Source organism: Stigmatopora argus, chromosome 14, assembly GCF_051989625.1.
Source record: "Stigmatopora argus isolate UIUO_Sarg chromosome 14, RoL_Sarg_1.0, whole genome shotgun sequence".
Lineage (NCBI taxonomy): Eukaryota > Metazoa > Chordata > Actinopteri > Syngnathiformes > Syngnathidae > Stigmatopora > Stigmatopora argus.
The window spans coordinates 7,220,814-7,238,059 of record NC_135400.1 but is presented as its reverse complement, the minus strand read 5'-3'; the positions used below and the strand labels follow the sequence as shown (position 1 = coordinate 7,238,059).

Below are 17,246 nucleotides of genomic sequence, written 5' to 3'. Positions count from 1 at the left end.
GGGGCACAAGGAGACAAACAAAAACAACCATTCACGCTCATACTCATACCTAGGGGCAATTTAGAATGTTCAACAGGCCAACCCTGCATGGTTTTGGAATCTGGGAAGAAACCGGAATACCTGGAGAAAACCCACACATGCCCGGGGAAAACACAAACTGGCCGACCTGGGATCGAACCCTCGGCCCCAGAACTGTTAGGCGGTCAATATAACCACTCAGTCGCCGGCTGATACATGATCATCATACTTTTAATATCATAAATTAAATGAAAACGGGAATATTTTCTTGCAATGGTCCACCGTGAAAAAGAATTACAGCATCAACATGTTGATGATCACAATCACAAGCACTTACACAAACATATAGTCACATATAGTCAATATTTGCCATTATGCAGGTGATTAGAAATACCAAGTTCATAGTAAATATTACTTATATGTGGTAAATACTGGAAATGTCATCTCTGACTTCACACCCAAAGCTGAAAAACAAACAAACAAGTAGCAATATTGAGCTAACGAAACAAAGGTTTGGGTTTGTGTTTGTGTCTTTGGAATTGTTTTGTTGTGACCTAGAAAGTGCTATAGTCCCAAATTACAATGGTCTATTGTTTCTGCGCCAAGTCTTCGCTTCCTGTATCCAAACATACCACAGCAAACTGTCCAAACAAACCACACATCATTTATTCCTAAAATCTTTTTACTAGAATTTCATCACACATACAGTTGTCAGGTCTCATTTTCAGAATAATCGTCACCACCTTTGTACATCTGGATTTAATCAGAACACGTAATGTAAACTTTATCATTCTGTCTAAGCAAGAGCCAGATCCACTAAATGTGTCAAAGTGGTGGCCCGTGGGCCAAATCTGGCCCGCCGCATCATTTTGTGTTTTAGTTCAAAAATCATTTTGTAAATTCTAAATATATATTTTAAAAAGCTAAAATAAACATTGTTTTAGATCTATAAAAACATGAATATTCAGGGATTTTAATCCAGTTCTTTTAATCCATTTATAAAATATCAAAATATTATATCTAAAATGGTCCGGCCCACGTGAAATCAAGTTGACGTTAAAGCGGCCCGCGAACCAACCCGAGTCTGACACCCTTGCACTAAACCATTGAAGGGGGTCCATGTGATAAGAAACTGGATCAGCTGAAAAGTCATTAGTAAGTGGAAAACCCCTCACAGAACTGAAATGAATTTAAGTGTCTGTACGGCATTAAAACTGTCAGTCATCATGCATGATTTATGTGATTTTGTGTGTCTCTTACAAAAAAAACCCTGTCATATTTTTCTAATCCTGCTAGAATATGATTCTTTCCCACTCCCTCTTTTTCACAGTCCTCCTTTCGGCCCCCCTTTTGCAGACTGCTTTTCTTCTAGCTAGCAATCGAATATGTGTGAAACATTCAGCTGTCAACAGATTTGCCAACTTTTTGAATAAGTCTCCCCCCCCCCCCCCCCCCCCCTGGGCATTTCTTCCTTTCTTCCATTTTTCTTTCACAAGGCTTGTGCAAGTCCATGCACAAAATGTATTGAGCGATACACATTTTATTCATTAGTTCATTTTCCATACGCTTATCCACACTAGAGTTGCAGGGGCGCTGGAGCCCAACTATGGACAGTCGGGGTATCCCTGCCCATAGTTGGTAGGGATAGGCCCCGGCACCCCTTATGGGAAAATAAGCAATAAGTAAAATGAATGTATGAATCAGGTAAAAGCAGATATTTTCATCAACGCATTGAAAACAGGCCTGGAGCGAGTGGTTAGCGCGTCGGCCTCACAGCTCTGGGATCCTGGGTTCAAATCCAGCTCATGTCCATCTGTGTGGGGTTTGCATGTTCTCCCCAGGCCTGTGTGGGTTTCCTCTGGGTACTCCGGTTTCCTCCCACATTCCTTAAACATGCATGGTAGGCTGATTGGACACTCTAAATTGCCCCTAGGTATGAGAATGAGTGGGAATGGTTGTCTGTTTCCTTGTGCCCTGCGATTGGTTGGCCACTGATTCAGGGTGTCCCCCGCCTCTGGCCCTGAGACAGCTGGGATTGGTTCTGGCACCCCCCGTGAGCCTAATGAGGATAAAGTGGTTCAGAAAATGAGATGAGAGAGAAAACAAATACTCTCACGCATCCCATTTTAGAATACTACACATAAAATATCTTATAAATCTTAAGAGTGAGAAAATAGGTTAATGCCATCAATGGGTGTTTTTAAAGACATTAGTGTTAGAGAAATTAATAAAGGTCAAGGTTGACAACATTTCTGACTTTTGTGGCAGCGTTCTCCCGCTAAGAAATCATCAAACTCTAGAATACAGATGCCGCTGAAATTAAAAATAAACCACCATGTAATGCATTTAGATTTTATTAATAGCTGATGCAGTGATACAGCATGACAAAATCTGACAAATCTAAAAAAAACTCTCGACTATATTAAAAATATGAAGTCAATCTCATCAAAGTTTTATCAACAATATTCAAATAAACACAAAACAATTATTTCAATGCCCAATTTTTCACACCGAGCTTACGTCGCCAAAAGTCAAAGTCAACAACTTCTGGTTCTCGTTATGTAAAAATAAGTAAAATAACGATTTGACTCTTGCCACTTTATGCCTTTCTTATCCCAATATTACTTCAATCTCCCAATATTTTATATAAAAATAGTTTTGTGTTCACGCAGGCTCTTTTAAAGCTCATAAAACCAAACAACCAATCAAAATGGATGGAAAATCTTGTGTTTTCAATGGCAGGCAATGCGTTAAATGTCTTACTGGTCTATGAATACATCATTAAAAAAATACCCTGATCATTGCAAATATTGTATGTATTACTGAATAGAATAAAAAAAATCTGAGGTAACATTGACTATGATTTGGATCCCGCCCCCTATCCTCTCTGGCTCCTCCCCATTTTTCTCTCCATCTCTCTTTCCACTTGCCCTCAGCTTTCCCAGAGTGTGCAACAGCTCCGCACTGATCCAAACTTTATGTCCACATGGGGGTATAGAAAACAGAAGAGGGGGGCTATGACAAAAGGAGAACGTGTACATTTTCTGAAGGATTTTTAGCACAATCTCAAGGTAGGTTAACATAGTATAGGAACGCAACTCATGGAAAATGTTTTGGGCATCATTTAGAAATAACTAAAGATGGGAATGAAATGTTGGGTTGATGATAAATTATATACTATAAACATATATTATTTCATAAAATAAACAAAAGGTATGTTTTACAAGACTTTAGGCAATTTGACATGCAAGTGCTAAAAGAACAAGGTCAATAGTAGTCCTCTAAAAAAAAAAGTCAAATACCTCCATGTAGAATGCAGGAAAATACAAATAATACTGCAAACTGTTACTTCCAAGTGGAATTAAAGTGAGTTCATTGCAAGTGCATGAACATCAATTACCAAGCCGTTTCAAACTCTATTGAGTTGACAGCCACGTTCCTAAACACCACCATTTTGAGGTTTCATGAACACTTCACCTCGCTGTTTATGTTTGCTTAGTGGACGTTTGCAGAAGGATTTCCTTTTATGCTCTTTGTTTCGCCACTGTTATTCAAATACAAAACGTGTTTGCAGTTCACCGTGACTTGTGACCCGGCCTTGTTTCACTCTTCAGTTCTACTGATAAAAGACCTGTGTTATAAAAAGAAACCTGTGCAATGAGTGAGCGATGGTGAAGATTAAACATACTTATACAGATTTATGAGCCTGTTATTATGCAGTTTTTTGTGTCTTATCATTAATCAATTTGATTTGTTGTCGTCGTCATATGTTAAGTTTTGTTTTCATGACATTTGTCATCATCAGGGTCGTATTTGTTTACAATTTTAGTATCCAGAACCATACTATGTCTATATATTTGTGTTCAACATGACTCTAGAAACAATAAAGGGATTATTATCAAACTAGTTGGAAGCGTTTGTAATGAGAAATGGAAAATGTGTTTAAATGGGGTGTATTAAGGCTAAAGGTCAAAGGTCATACAGATCAGAGAAAATGGATCAATCCTTGACTTTGGCCTCTCAGAGTTCCTCGTGGTTTTATTTTCTTTCTTTTTTGACTTTTGTTTTTATTTTTTACTTTTTTGCTAATGTTTGTGATAAACAGAAGGTCAGACAGATTAACGAGCACTTCACAGGAATAATTATATGGAGATTAATGAGTGAAAAATCAATTTTGGTCTGACAACATTGTATATTACTACTCTATTACCCGTAATGCAATTTTAGTTGAATAAGCTTAAGTGATAATAACTGCAACAAAAACATTTTTGTAACCTTCACTGAGACTGCTTTACTTCTGAGCAGGAATGCTGAAATTGTCTTAGTATGATTCAGTTCCTTCCTCAAATGTTCTATAGCACATGTGTCAAAGTGGCGGCCCGGGGGCCAAATCTGGCCCGCTGCATCATTTTATGTGGCCCGGGAAAGTAAATCATGAGTGCCGACTTTCTGTTTTAAGATCAAATTCAAATGAAGAGTATAAATAGATGTATATTAAATTTCCTGATTTTCTCCCTTTTAAATCAATAATTTTAATTTTTTAATCCATTTTTTCTGTGTTTTTAGTTCAAAAGTCATTTTGTAAAATCTAAAAAAGTATTTAAAAAAAAGCTAAAATAAACATTGTTTTAGATCTATAAAAAACTGAATATTCCGGGGTTTTAATTCAGTTCTTTTAATCAATTTATATAAAAAAAACTAAATATTATATCTAAAATGGTCCGGCCCACATGAAATCGAGTTGATGTTAACGCGGCCTGCGAACCAACCCGAGTCTGACACCCCTGTTCTACAGGATTTGGATCGGGCCTGTGAAGGTGGTTTAGAAAGGAAAAAACACTTCACTTATCAATCGAGTCTGCTCAAATGGTCAGGAAATGTTTTGCCACGTCAGTCCTTGCAAAGTCAGTACTTGCTATATTTTGGATCCATGCATAATCATCAGGGTGTTTTGACCTCAACCACATTTTGCTGGCGCTGCACTATAATAGCACAGCGGCCCTTTTGTGTACTTTAAGGACACAACATTGGTTTATTCACAGGCTCAAAACTTTTGTTCTAAATTCAACTCATTGAAGCCCCAAGTTACCACATATTGGATTCGAATAGTAAATATGCATTCTGCATTGGGAGTCACAATAGAATGACTTTGTTTACAGGCAGCCAATAATACTGTCATCATTCAATTTCTTCTCCCATAATTAATTTAGGACTGTTAAAATACTTTTAGTGTATGTTTCTGCTCGGCATCTCCGGATGTTTTATCTGAGGGCCTTATTAGATGACATCCGGCGACATTAGTTTGTGCAGTCATTCATGCAGATTATGCTAATTAGGATTGTTGATTGAAGTCTGCAGTCACTAATTACGGATTCATTAAATGTTGAGCGAAACTTTGTTTTCTAATGAAGGTGATAATATGAGGTACTGTCCCTTAAACTAATATAAGTAGTTGACAAAAGATGTAAAATATAGTTTTAAAGAATTCTGATAGTGGTCTTCTTTTTTGGGGGGCTGTGCATGAGTAATTTGTGTAATGAGTAATTTAGATAACTGGCACTCATTTTTGTGTTTTGTTCAGGTAATGTTGATACCTGTGTGAACAGGTTCACCCATTGTCTGCCATTGGCAATGATAGATGTCCAATTTATTTAAACTGAAAGGATGGACTTTCAACGTTAATATACAAGCAGGGGGCGCTGTTCACACTGGGAGTGAACGCCAGGGAGTTTTCAGTTGAGGGCGGCCCGGTGGAGCGAGTGGTTGGCGCGTCGGCCTCACAGCTCTGGGGTACCTGGGTTCAAATCCAGGCCACGTCCACCTGTGTGGAGTTTGCATGTTCTCCCCGGGCCTGCGTGGGTTTCCTCCGGGTTCTCCAAAAACATGCATGGTAGACTGTTTGTCGGTCCCCTTGTGCCCTGCGATCGGCTGACCACCGATTCAGGGTGTCCGCCGCCTCTGGCCCGGAGTCAGCTGGGATGGGCTCCAGCACCCCCTGTGACCCTAATGAGGATAAAGCAGTTTGGAAAATGAATGAATATTCATATCTCTACTTATAAATGCCTCTAGGTACGAAATTTCCAGGTTACGAAATCTTTTGAGATCCAAATGAGTGCCTCAAGATTCGATAACTAGATCCAAGTTAAGTCAGCTGGGATAGGCTCCAGGACCCCCCGCGACCCTAATGAGGATGAAGCGGTTCAGAAAATGAGATTTGATGAGAATTCCTTTCTTGGGCCACCCAATGGTGCAGTGGTTGTTTAAACTGACGGTGTATACAAGGGTGATTGTGAGTGTGAATGGTTGTCTGTCTCTATGTGTGGCCTAAGGCTTACTGGTGACCAGTTTAGGGTGTAGTCCGTCAACTGGAATAGGCTCCAGCACCCAATGACCATAGTGAGGATAAGCAGTGTTGAAAATTATTCAAGGGTTGCAGTGGTGCTGGAGCCGACTGGCACCAAGCAGGGGACACCGTGAATCAGTGGCCAGCCAATCAGAGGGCACAAAGAGACAGACAACCAACCATTCACGCTCACACATATACCTAGGAGCAATTTTGAGTTTTCAACCAGCCTACCATGCATGTTTTGGATTGTGGCAAGAAACCGGAGTACCCAGAGAAAACCTACCCAAGCCTGGAGGGAACATGCAAACTCCACACAGTTAGAACCCACCTGGAATCGAACCCCTGACCCCAGAACTGTGAGGCCGACGCGCTAACCACTCCCCCACCTGTTGAAAATTAATAGACAAGTAAATCCTTTCTATTTCTATTTCATTTTTTATGATTTCTGTTCAAATGTTTTGGATGTCGACTAGTAATAAACTAATTTTAATTTACATTAGAAGGGGGAAAGCCACGTGTTCATGACTAAGTACTGTTAAATACAGCGGTAAGGCCGTCCTTTTATTTATTTATTTTTTATTCCCCGTCGTATTTGTCTCTGCTGTCTATGTTTATCTGCCACCAATCTCCGCATGCCAAACTGTCCTTAATCTCACATGGCTCAGAAGGAGGCATGCAGGCAATAGCTAGAATCCATTTAACTACTCATCAGTATAAATGCTTACATTCTTATACCCTGAAGTTCTTGGGAATGCATTTTCTTTTTTGGATATTTACAACAATTGAAAACCGAGTGATTAGATGATGATTTAAGTGTATTATCCAAGGTTCATGCAAGAGTCCAGTAAGAGTGGCACCTTTCTTAAAGTCTTAAATCACAGATTGTACTGGCAAGCAACTTCAATTTGACTGACTTCACCTCCATGTGGCATTAATCCAGTACTCTGACCTGCACCACTCACGTGATTAGGGTTTACAACTTTTGTCTACCAGAAAGGAATTAGACACACACACAGTAGTATTTAGACTAATATTTTCATGAAATGTTTGGAGACATTAAGACATTAAGTATTATTTAACTCAAGGGTGTCAGACTCGGGTTGGTTCGCGGGCCGCTTTAACGTCAACTTGATTTCACGTGGGCCGGACCATTTTAGATATAATATTTAGATTTTTTTAATAAAAGGATTAAAAGAACTGGATTAAAAGCCCTGAATATTCAGTTTTTATAGATATAAAACAATGTTTATTTTAGCTTTTTTAAAATATATTTTTAGATTTTACAAAATGATTTTTGAACTAAAAACACAGACAAAATTGATTAAAAAATTACAATTATTGGTTTAAAAGGGGGAATATCAGGAAATGTGATATATATCTATACTTTTCATTTTAATTTGAGCCTAAAACAGAAAGTCGGCACTCATGATTTACTTTCCCGGGCCACACAAAATGATGCGGATAATTGAATCTTAAATTCTTATTTGAAAGTAATTGTAATTTCTAAGGAACTCTATTGACCTCTCAGCCCAAAAGTGATGATCTTTTTATTGCATTCTGACATTCTGATTGGAGTATTTTACGTCAAATTCTTCCTAAAAATTAGTCCCTAGCAGTATGTCATTCGCTATGTTTAATGAATTTATTTTCTCTGCTATCATAGTTCTAAAAAATCCTGATTGTGTATTTACATCTTCCACAGGGAGGGCATTTCTACTAAAAGATCACTGTATTTTCACGACTATAAGGCGCACTTAAAAGTCTTAAATTTTCTCCAAAATAGACAGGGCGCTCCATATATGGGAAAACAATTAAAATGTGTCATTCATTGAGGGTGCGCCTTATAATGCGGTGCGCCTTATAGTCGTGAAAATACGGTACTATAGTCTGAAGAGCATTTTAAATGGAAACTGGAAACATTTTTTAACCCGGGGGCAGAAAGATATACAAACAAATACACTTGAACAATAAAATGGGAGAAAACATTCCAATCGTTGATCTTGACCATATGCTTCACATATGTGTTTGTTTCCTATTACTTTGTTTTCCCACTTGTTTTCTGTGTTTGTACTTGGTCGCTTGATTGAAAACAGAGGAGCCCCTCTACCTGGAAATCTACAAAGAATTAAATGGATTGAAGGCGGCAGAGAGCACAAGTGAGGGAATCACAGTTGGGGGGTGGTAGACAGAAGGGATTAAGAGCTAATCTGACGCACGGACGATCTCAAAGAAGCCTTATCTTTCTGGCAAGGAGTCTAAGAACGAACAGTGAGACGTTTGTTGCTTTTTTCATGTCTTTTTCGTGCTTGAATCACCCCTGCCAACTTTTTTCTACTCTAGTCTGGTGTTATTGGCTCGAGAAGTTCCAGGCAAGAGCCGACAAAGCCGACCGATGACAGGATGGTGCCACGCATGGATAAATCTCTTCAGTAGCCGATGATCCACGAGGCTGGATCCACCCTGCTGGACGCTGAATGACTCACACAAGATTCTCTCAGGAAGTGAAGATCTTTTGAATACAAAGAAACACTGCCAGTAAGCAAAGTGACCTCGGGTGACAGTGCCAAGCTTTTAAAACCACTTTTTTTTTAAACCGAATTGTAGAATACATCGAAATGGGCAGGCGTCGGATTAACAGATCAATGTGGGTTCTGTTAAATATAGATAAAGTAGGGAATAAACAAGCACAGTATAGTTGGTTTCCATGCTATTTCGCAAAGCCATGTAGAGCTGATTACTGCAAAAATGTTGGATATAGTACTAAATACTTTTGTATGTGTAAAATAGTGAGGGCCATAATTCCAATGGATTACACGACATCAGATTTGTGGTTAAGTATCTTCTTTTATTCTGTAAAACAGAACATTTTGCAAGCATTGACTGTTTCAATCAGATTTATTTTACTTTTAGGCAGGCAGAGCTGTCTTTTTTCAAAGTCTGGGCATCCATTTTATAATCATGGCTCCCTCTAGTAATGTCTGTCCAGTTTTAAAGAAACTCTAAACAACTATTAGTGTGCGTCTCTGCTGGCTAACTCCTAAAATGAACCCCAATAAATTAATCAGCCCTGATATAAAAAAATAAAATAAAAGTTAGAATCCATAAGAAGAACAACAACTACTACAGCCTGTAAAAATGTAAAATAAGCAATTGAAATGTTCCTGTGTGTCAACACTGAAATTAGTCTTTTAGATGAAAAGTAGTCCTGTAAATATGAAAAAATCTTGGATTAAAATTATTCCAACAAATTCTGCTCACCTGAAATTTACCTAAGCAAACACAACTGACAATAGAATAAAACTATACACTTTAATTTATGAAATTTGTAAAATAATGAGTAAACGATACATCAGTCAATGATATGTTTTTGACACAATTTCCAAAATATGGCTTGGTTTCAATTTAAATCAGTTAAGTTTGAAATAAACGATTTTGCTTCTAAAAGGAAAACACACAATAAATTAAAAAAAATCTGTTTTCCAAACCAAAAATTTTGGTTAAAAGTGAATGCCACACCACATTCTTTATATCACTCAATTCCAGCGGCGGTCCGTGAATTTTCTAGCGACGCCTTCAGAACCAATCCAACCCTCAAAAACTATTTTATGGCTATAAAACCTCTACTGCAGCTACAGCTTGCGACACACAAAAAAATCATCAATAATAACCTCATACAATTGAAATATTATTTAGGAATATAGCCATATTTTACTCACCAAAAATCACTTTTACCTGTACACAATCTCCATCCTTCTTTTCTATCATCCTTAGAAGCTAATGCTGAAAGTCAAGCCTATCCTGTCGTATTTCTGGCAAACGTTTTTATTCGATTTAGTGCTGAAAATGTTCGTTCCCGATTGTGACAGGCTTGCTTACTTTGGAGTTGTCCGACCTTTCTTAATGATGTCCAGCTTTTTTTTTTCTTGAAAACTCCGTCTTGAAATGGCTTTGACAGTAAATGTGCCAAAAAATCAATTTCTTCTCCTCCTTCAGCCATTGCGGGTTGACAAAACCGCTATTAAATCAACACAACAATACATTTGCTTGTGCAGCTCGCTCCAGATACAGTTTGGTAGCTCTGGCTAGTCCACTCTATCACTAGCCAATCATAGTTGGTGAAAGCGATGACGTATCCCTATGCCTGCGAGAAGGCAATGACGTATCCCTACGCCTGCGAGAAGGCCTTGGTGTCACCCTGACGGCACTCCACTGCTCAATTCAATATATATATTTTTCTCTTTTTTTCCCCAGAGTGGAGCAAATCCGGAATTCAACCGTAATGCTTTTCTAATTCAATTTGGGATTTTTACCTCGAAATTGAAGAGAAAATTACAGCCATGAGTATTGGAAAGCTTCCAAGGATTAAGGGCCTAGTGTCTGGCTCCCAGGAAAGACGTCGTTTCAAGAGCGAGCTCTCCGTGGACATGATCAGCCCGCCCATGGGCGACTTCCGACACACGATGCACGTCGGCCGCGGGGGAGACGTTTTTGGCGACACTTCGTTCCTGAGCAACTACGGAGGAGTCCGGGAGCCGGGGAGCCCCGATTCGGGAAACAGCTCCAAGTCGACGGGCTTCCTCACGCGTACTTTCCGGCACATTCGGAAGAATTCTGGGCCACGGGGAGAGACGCGGGACTTACCCTCGCCGCCGCCGGACATCTCCCCCATCATCAAGAATGCCGTCTCTCTGCCTCAACTCAACATTGACGTGTCCAATGGGTGCCTTCAGAGGGTGATGCTCCCAAGTTCCATCAGCTCAACAGATAGCGCCCTCTGCACATATGGTGAGATCATTAATTCAAAATTTTCGAAGGTCTGTAAGTTAAAAACTTATAGACCTAAAATTTTGTTCCAAATATAATTTCATCAACCGTTCCTAAAAATCAGCTGACTCTTTTTCAACTCGAAAAACCCATGATTAACACAGCCCCATTGAATAGTAATTTATAATTGTATTTATTCATAAAACATAATCATAATGCCAACAGCTATAATATAATTATGGTATAATAAAGGTCTAGCTTTAAAATGCATGTGTTAACATCACTTTTTAGGTCACGTAGCCTACACTTGTATTCCAAATTTTAATATTGTGGCCTAGATGACCTAAAATATGATAAGTAGATGCTAGTTATTTATGGGGTTAAGTGTTACTTAAATGACCCAAAAATCGTCACATGGCCAAAGGCTTAAAATGTTAAATGTTCATCAAAAGTAACATACATAAAGTGCAAAACGTCTGCCTTGATAACAATAGAATAAAACTACTACAAATTTTAATATTGTGGCCTACATGACCAAAATTATGATAAGTAGATGCTAGTTATTTATGGGGTTAAGTTTTACTTAAATGACCAAAAAATCATCACTTAGCCAAAGGCTTAAAATGTTAAATGTTCATCAAAAGTAACATATATAAAGTGCAAAACTTCTGCCTTGATGACCCCCCTACACACACGTATTTGTATTTTTATCCCCAGAAGGTGAGCATTAACTGCCACTCCTCCCAGTCCAAACAAATTGGATGTCTATTGTTGTCAGTGAATGAGTTTAGAGTCATTTTAGGGTTAATTTGGCTAACTTCTTTCACATTTGGGGTCATATTCAGGTGATTTTGAGTCATTTTTCCTTCCTTTGGAAGTGAATGAGGCATTTGGGAATAAATAACTATGTTAATAGGTTAATTTTGGATATCTTCATGAACGTTTTGGATCATTTGCAGTTGATTTCAAGTAAATTTGACTCCTCCTGGGAGTGGGAGTGGGACAATTGAGAATATATAAATAACTATGTTTTCGGATTTTTTATTTTTTTTTTAAACATTGGTGCACCTTGATTTAAATTACGTGAAAAGGATAAAAATCCAATATTGGCTATATTCATACATTTTGAAATGTGAAAATCCAACCATTTTTTGCCATTGGAAATAACTCGGCCTTTTTATTTTAAATCCAAAAACCTTTTTTTTTCTGGCACTGTAAACATTAAGAGCAATTTTGAAAGCAAGCCTGCGTCGTGTGAATTTTTTGAGCATTTTGACGTTGGAATGGTGAGAACCGCTCATCACAACAACAAAAAATGGACAAGAAAAATAGGAATATTTTATGAGGGGGCTTTGCTTTGCAGAAAATCCATACAAATATGAGCCTAATGTATACGTTTGGTAGCAAACACCATGAAATCTGCATAAAAAGACTAAATACTAAATGTCAGTACACATGCACACACAAGGATGGGCACTAAATTGGCTTCCTTTCAACATTATTCCCACAATCCTCCAGGCAACGCCAAAAAAGGCGCCCCTTCTTCTGTTCGGTTAAATAAACACAAACACACACAGTGGCTGTGGATGAAGAAATATATGATTTCCAAATGCGGCGTACTCATATATAACAAACTATACTGGAAATCCCCACTTTCTTTTTTGAAATTCATTACCCACCTCAGAGGAATATGATCCAGTTTACTAATGTGGTATATTCCGGAATATGGGATTTTTTCTAAGGCCACGAGCTGCCATTGACCACAGGAGAACTTTATTTCAATTGGCGGAATTCTCAGTTCAAATAGGATTTACGACTATTGTGGCCAATAAGAGGGAATGTGTTAAATTGAGCATTTATTCAGGATTATATTGTAATGTGTACGCGGGCTCTCTCTCCTGGTTCTTGAAAGAACTAATGAATTAGAAAACATTTTTTGCGGGGGCACTTTAGTACTTACCGTATTTTCACGACTATAAGGCGCACTTAAAAGCCTTAAATTTTCTCCAAAATAGACAGGGCACCTTATAATCCAGTGTGCTTTATATATGGAAACAAATTAAATTGTGTCATTCATTGAGGGTGCGCCTTATAATGCGGTGCACCTTATAATGCGGTGCGCCTTATAATGTGGTGCGCCTTATAGTCGTGAAAATACGGTAATTTAAAAAGTACATTTTTAAAAATTGTGACTTTTTAAAAACATGTTTTTATGTAAAATAACTTAATTCAAATCTTGACTACAGTTACTTTTAATGTTGCACCAATACGGATACTGCATTGAAATGACATAAATTCATATCCTATTCTTTGAAATTTATTTTCCAACCTAGAATGAAGTAAATTAGTATCATTATTTAAAAAAAAAAAAAATAATAAACGTGGTATTGGCACTGTAAAGGGGGGCATTGGCTAATACCAGACTGATATTTGAATCGGTAAAAATGGTATTGGTGCAACGCAAGAAATTTGTTTAACCATAATTAAGCAAAACAATATTAATTTCTCATTTCTTAGAGCAAGCAATTCATTCATTTTTGATTGAACACGACAACAATTTATGCTTTTCTATTTGCACCTGAATAGCTGAGTATCTTTCTTTAAGTGGTACTTTGTATAAAAACTTTATATGCTCAATTCCCTTATAATAAATCTATTCTACAAGTATTTATTTTCACCTTTATTACTATTTCAATGGCAGTTACAGTTGAGTTAGTATTCTCCCCCCTTCTGCCAATGAGTTTAAACATATTTATATACTATTGATTGCAGGTTTCATCTTCCACAACCAGTGTTTTCTGAAGCAGTCTCGCCTTTATATTTGTTACACTCAATTTCTTTAATGTACATTGACACCTAAATGTATTTTTTTGCTATGTGGACGCAGGTATCCAATCTGGATTTGCTACATTGCCACGATCCTCTCGCCTCGACCGACCGTTTCTCGACGGAGAACTCCGGGCGTCTCAACGAGATCGTCAAGGCAAGACGGTGACCCGCTCCGACTCCTTCACCTCCTTCACCCTGGACCTCGGGCCTTCCCTGATGAGCGAGGTTCTGGGCTTGTTTGACGACCCCGGCTCCCTCCGGGTGGTCAGCCAGGTCGCCGCGGCTGAGGAGGAAGAGAAAAACGATGCCGATGACGAGGGGGACGACAGATCTCTAACGGAGACGTTTGTGAGCCCCGCCGGCAGTTCCACAAACTCCTCCGTGCGCAGCGTGTCGTCGAGAAGGAACGGCAACGACAAGGAGCATTCTTGTAGCAGCAGCTGGACAGAGGAGGACAGGAGGTCAATTGCTACATCCTCCAAATCTCCTCCGAGGTCTCCTCCCAAACAGGAACCCGCCATGGAGTCGGAGCGCTTCCAGAGGGCAGCGGAGGTGCTGTCCCGGCATTACGGTGGGGGGTCCGTCGCCAAGCCGAGCCCTCCTGTTTCCAAAACACCATACACGTTCTCGGAAGAAGAGGAAGAAATCAAAGTATAAACGAGGACGCTGAACTTTCCTTCTGCATTAAACTTGCAGGCGCCATTTTATTTAAACGATTGGAATAGTTACATATTTACAGCATATTTTGCAAATACCTGGCGGCAGATTTAGCCATCACGTGGAAGTTAAAGGGATTTACACAGATCACTTTACAAATTTAAGGAACAGTAAATGCAAACTGACGGCCCGCCAGTGAGCGGTTAGTGCGTCGGCCTCACAGCTCTAGGGGTTGTGGGTTCAAGTCCAGGTCGGTCCACCTGTGTGGAGTTTGCATGTTCACCACAGGCCTGTGTGGGGTTTCTCCGGGTACTCCGGTTTCTTCCCACATTCCAAAAACATGCATGGGAGGCTGATTGGACAATCTAAATTGCCCCTGAGTGTAGGATTGTCTGTCTCTGTATACTATAAGCAGTTGAGAAAATGAATGAATGAATGAATGAACGAATGAATGGACGAGTGAATGAACGATGAATGAACGAGTGAATGAACGAGTGAACGAATGAATGGACGAATGAATGAACGAATGAATGAACGAGTGAATGAACGAATGAATGAACGAATGAATGAACGAATGAATGAACGAGTGAATCAACAAGTGAATCAACGAGTGAATCAACGGGCGAATGAACAAGTGAATCAACAAATGAATCAACAAATGAATGAACGAATGAATCAACGAATGAATCAACAAGTGAATCAACAAATGAATCAACGAATGAATCAACAAATGAATCAACGAGTGAATCAACGAGTGAATCAACGAGTGAATGAAGGAGTGAATGAAGGAGTGAATGAACGAGTGAATGAACGAGTGAATGAAGGAATGAATGAAGGAATGAATGAAGGAATGAAAGAAGGATTGAATGAAGGTATGAATGAAGGAATGAATGAACGAATGAATCAATCAATCAATGCAAATTGTGCAAAAATGTGAACACATTAACTCAACTTTGTAAAAAAAATGTTAGTGTGGATTTTTGTAGACATGTTCATTGCAAGAAGAGAAAACAAAAATAATACAATTGTTGGTTTAATAAACTTTCTTTCCAGTGAAGAGTGTGTTAATGTGTATACATCATTAGTAATTATTTTGCTAGCAAAACGGCATTACGCTAACTATTCCTTGAGTATATCTGCATTTGTATAATCATGTATTTCCTGATCTAGGAAAAAAACACAAGTTAATCATTGAGAATACTATTTTTTAGAACAACATATTATTAGATATTCATACACTTTAACAGATCTTTAAGCAAGTCAGTTTGAAGTCTCCACTGATCCGGACAAAGTTGATCACCGCCATATCCACACGGTTGGGAAACTGGATTTCGTGTCCATCGGGAAGTTCTACTTCAAACATGTCACCGGTCAGCTTGAACACAAGCTACAAAAGACACAAAATTCATCAAATTTTATTGAAAAAATATACATAATTGCTAAAATCTTCAATCGATCCGTCACATGAATTGACCTTCACATGTGTGCCTCGGTGCAAAGGATTGTGTAGCTCCCTTTTCTCATTGCCCCAGGAACCAGCAATTTTTGAGTTGCACACAATAACCGCTCCATTTGTGTCGTCGTGGAAACGCGGGTTGAAATGCAAAGCCAGGTCTTCCGAATCGTAGCCAAGATCAATCTGGAATCTAAGTGTATTTTGAAATAAATAATTCAATGCATCAACACACGAGCAATAAACCCTTCTATCAACATAATGTATATGAATTATAGAAGATATCATTTACTGTTGATCTTACCTTTCAGCATCATGGAGGATTTCACCTGTTATTTTCAGCTGATCTCCAACTTTCAGATTTATGTTGCTCATTTCAATGTTCTAATTGAATAGTGTTGGTAAGATGAATACATATGTATAAAATATATATATATATATTTGTATGTAAAACTTAACATTATATATAAACTTACCATTGTCATTTAGGATGTTGGCTAAGCCGCTGAGGTACAGAAATTGGAGGAATTGTTTTCCCTGCAACACAGAAGTGGAATTGTTCCGGTTTTATTCTGAGACACACAGTGAGTACATCATTCTAATCAATTAAAATTGATCATTCAATTGTTTCATCACTGTAAAGAGATAAAAAGGGGTGGGTAAACAGACAAGGGGGTCAAAAGGACATTGTATTATATTACCCCCCAAAAAATCGCTTAATGCTTATTTTCAAAAAGGCGTGTTAATTCAGATAGCCTACAAATTTCTGCTCCATTTCTTAAAAGAAACACCTGAAGAATGAATAATAATTTCATTTTTGTTGTAAAATTTTTAACATAAAAAAGCACACATTAAAACACTATCCTATATTTGATTACTATGTTTTAATATTTAACTGCAAGTAAAGGGTTATGTGAGTCACAATCACTTGACATTTTACATTTTTATGGTAATATAATACTGATTTGATTTGCAGTGGTAACTTTCTTCATTCCCGCAACCTTTTGGAGAAAATGAGCGCATAAATGAATGAATTTTCTTCAATGTAGCAATAAAGCTATTCAAGAAAAATCACCAAACTATATAATATATTTCCCTTCCAAACAAATTTTGTCACAATGAGCGTTTAGAGTGATTTCACAGCAAAAGAAACATGAAAATCTATTACTACAATCATAA

General features: G+C 38.3%; 2 protein-coding genes across 4 annotated transcripts; one reads left to right on the top strand and one right to left on the bottom strand.

The window, feature by feature from the left end:
- Nucleotides 1-2,963: 2,963 nt before the first annotated feature.
- Nucleotides 2,964-15,060, top strand: cdc42ep1b (CDC42 effector protein (Rho GTPase binding) 1b). Of its 3 annotated transcripts, XM_077619026.1 has the most exons (4): nucleotides 2,964-3,089; nucleotides 8,705-8,899; nucleotides 10,616-11,149; nucleotides 14,016-15,060. In XM_077619026.1, the coding sequence occupies exons 3-4, from the start codon at nucleotides 10,702-10,704 to the stop codon at nucleotides 14,612-14,614; spliced, it is 1,047 nt and encodes a 348-aa protein (XP_077475152.1). In that variant the 5' UTR covers nucleotides 2,964-3,089; nucleotides 8,705-8,899; nucleotides 10,616-10,701; the 3' UTR covers nucleotides 14,615-15,060. The 3 variants fall into 3 exon arrangements, with proteins under 3 accessions (XP_077475152.1, XP_077475153.1, XP_077475151.1); XM_077619027.1 differs by lacking the exon at nucleotides 8,705-8,899; XM_077619025.1 differs by lacking the exon at nucleotides 2,964-3,089 and having other exon boundaries at nucleotides 8,270-8,899.
- A 574-nt stretch (nucleotides 15,061-15,634) lies between these two features.
- LOC144088743 (galectin-1-like) lies at nucleotides 15,635-16,631 on the bottom strand. The gene is made up of 4 exons (XM_077619375.1): nucleotides 16,544-16,631; nucleotides 16,372-16,451; nucleotides 16,089-16,260; nucleotides 15,635-16,001 (listed from the first exon to the last, which is right to left on the bottom strand). Exons 1-4 carry the CDS (start codon nucleotides 16,550-16,552, stop codon nucleotides 15,855-15,857), a joined length of 408 nt encoding a protein of 135 aa, XP_077475501.1. The 5' UTR covers nucleotides 16,553-16,631; the 3' UTR covers nucleotides 15,635-15,854.
- Between the last annotated feature and the right edge of the window lie 615 nt (nucleotides 16,632-17,246).

Coding starts and splice junctions, on each gene's coding strand:
- cdc42ep1b (XM_077619027.1), top strand. CDS start 10,702: ATGAGTATTGGAAAGCTTCCAAGGATTAAGGGCCTAGTGTCTGGCTCC. Junction 11,150..14,015: donor TAGCGCCCTCTGCACATATG/GTGAGATCATTA, acceptor ATGTGGACGCAG/GTATCCAATCTGGATTTGCT.
- LOC144088743 (XM_077619375.1), bottom strand. Junction 16,261..16,371: donor ATCCTCCATGATGCTGAAAG/GTAAGATCAACA, acceptor AAATACACTTAG/ATTCCAGATTGATCTTGGCT. Junction 16,002..16,088: donor ACCGAGGCACACATGTGAAG/GTCAATTCATGT, acceptor TGTCTTTTGTAG/CTTGTGTTCAAGCTGACCGG.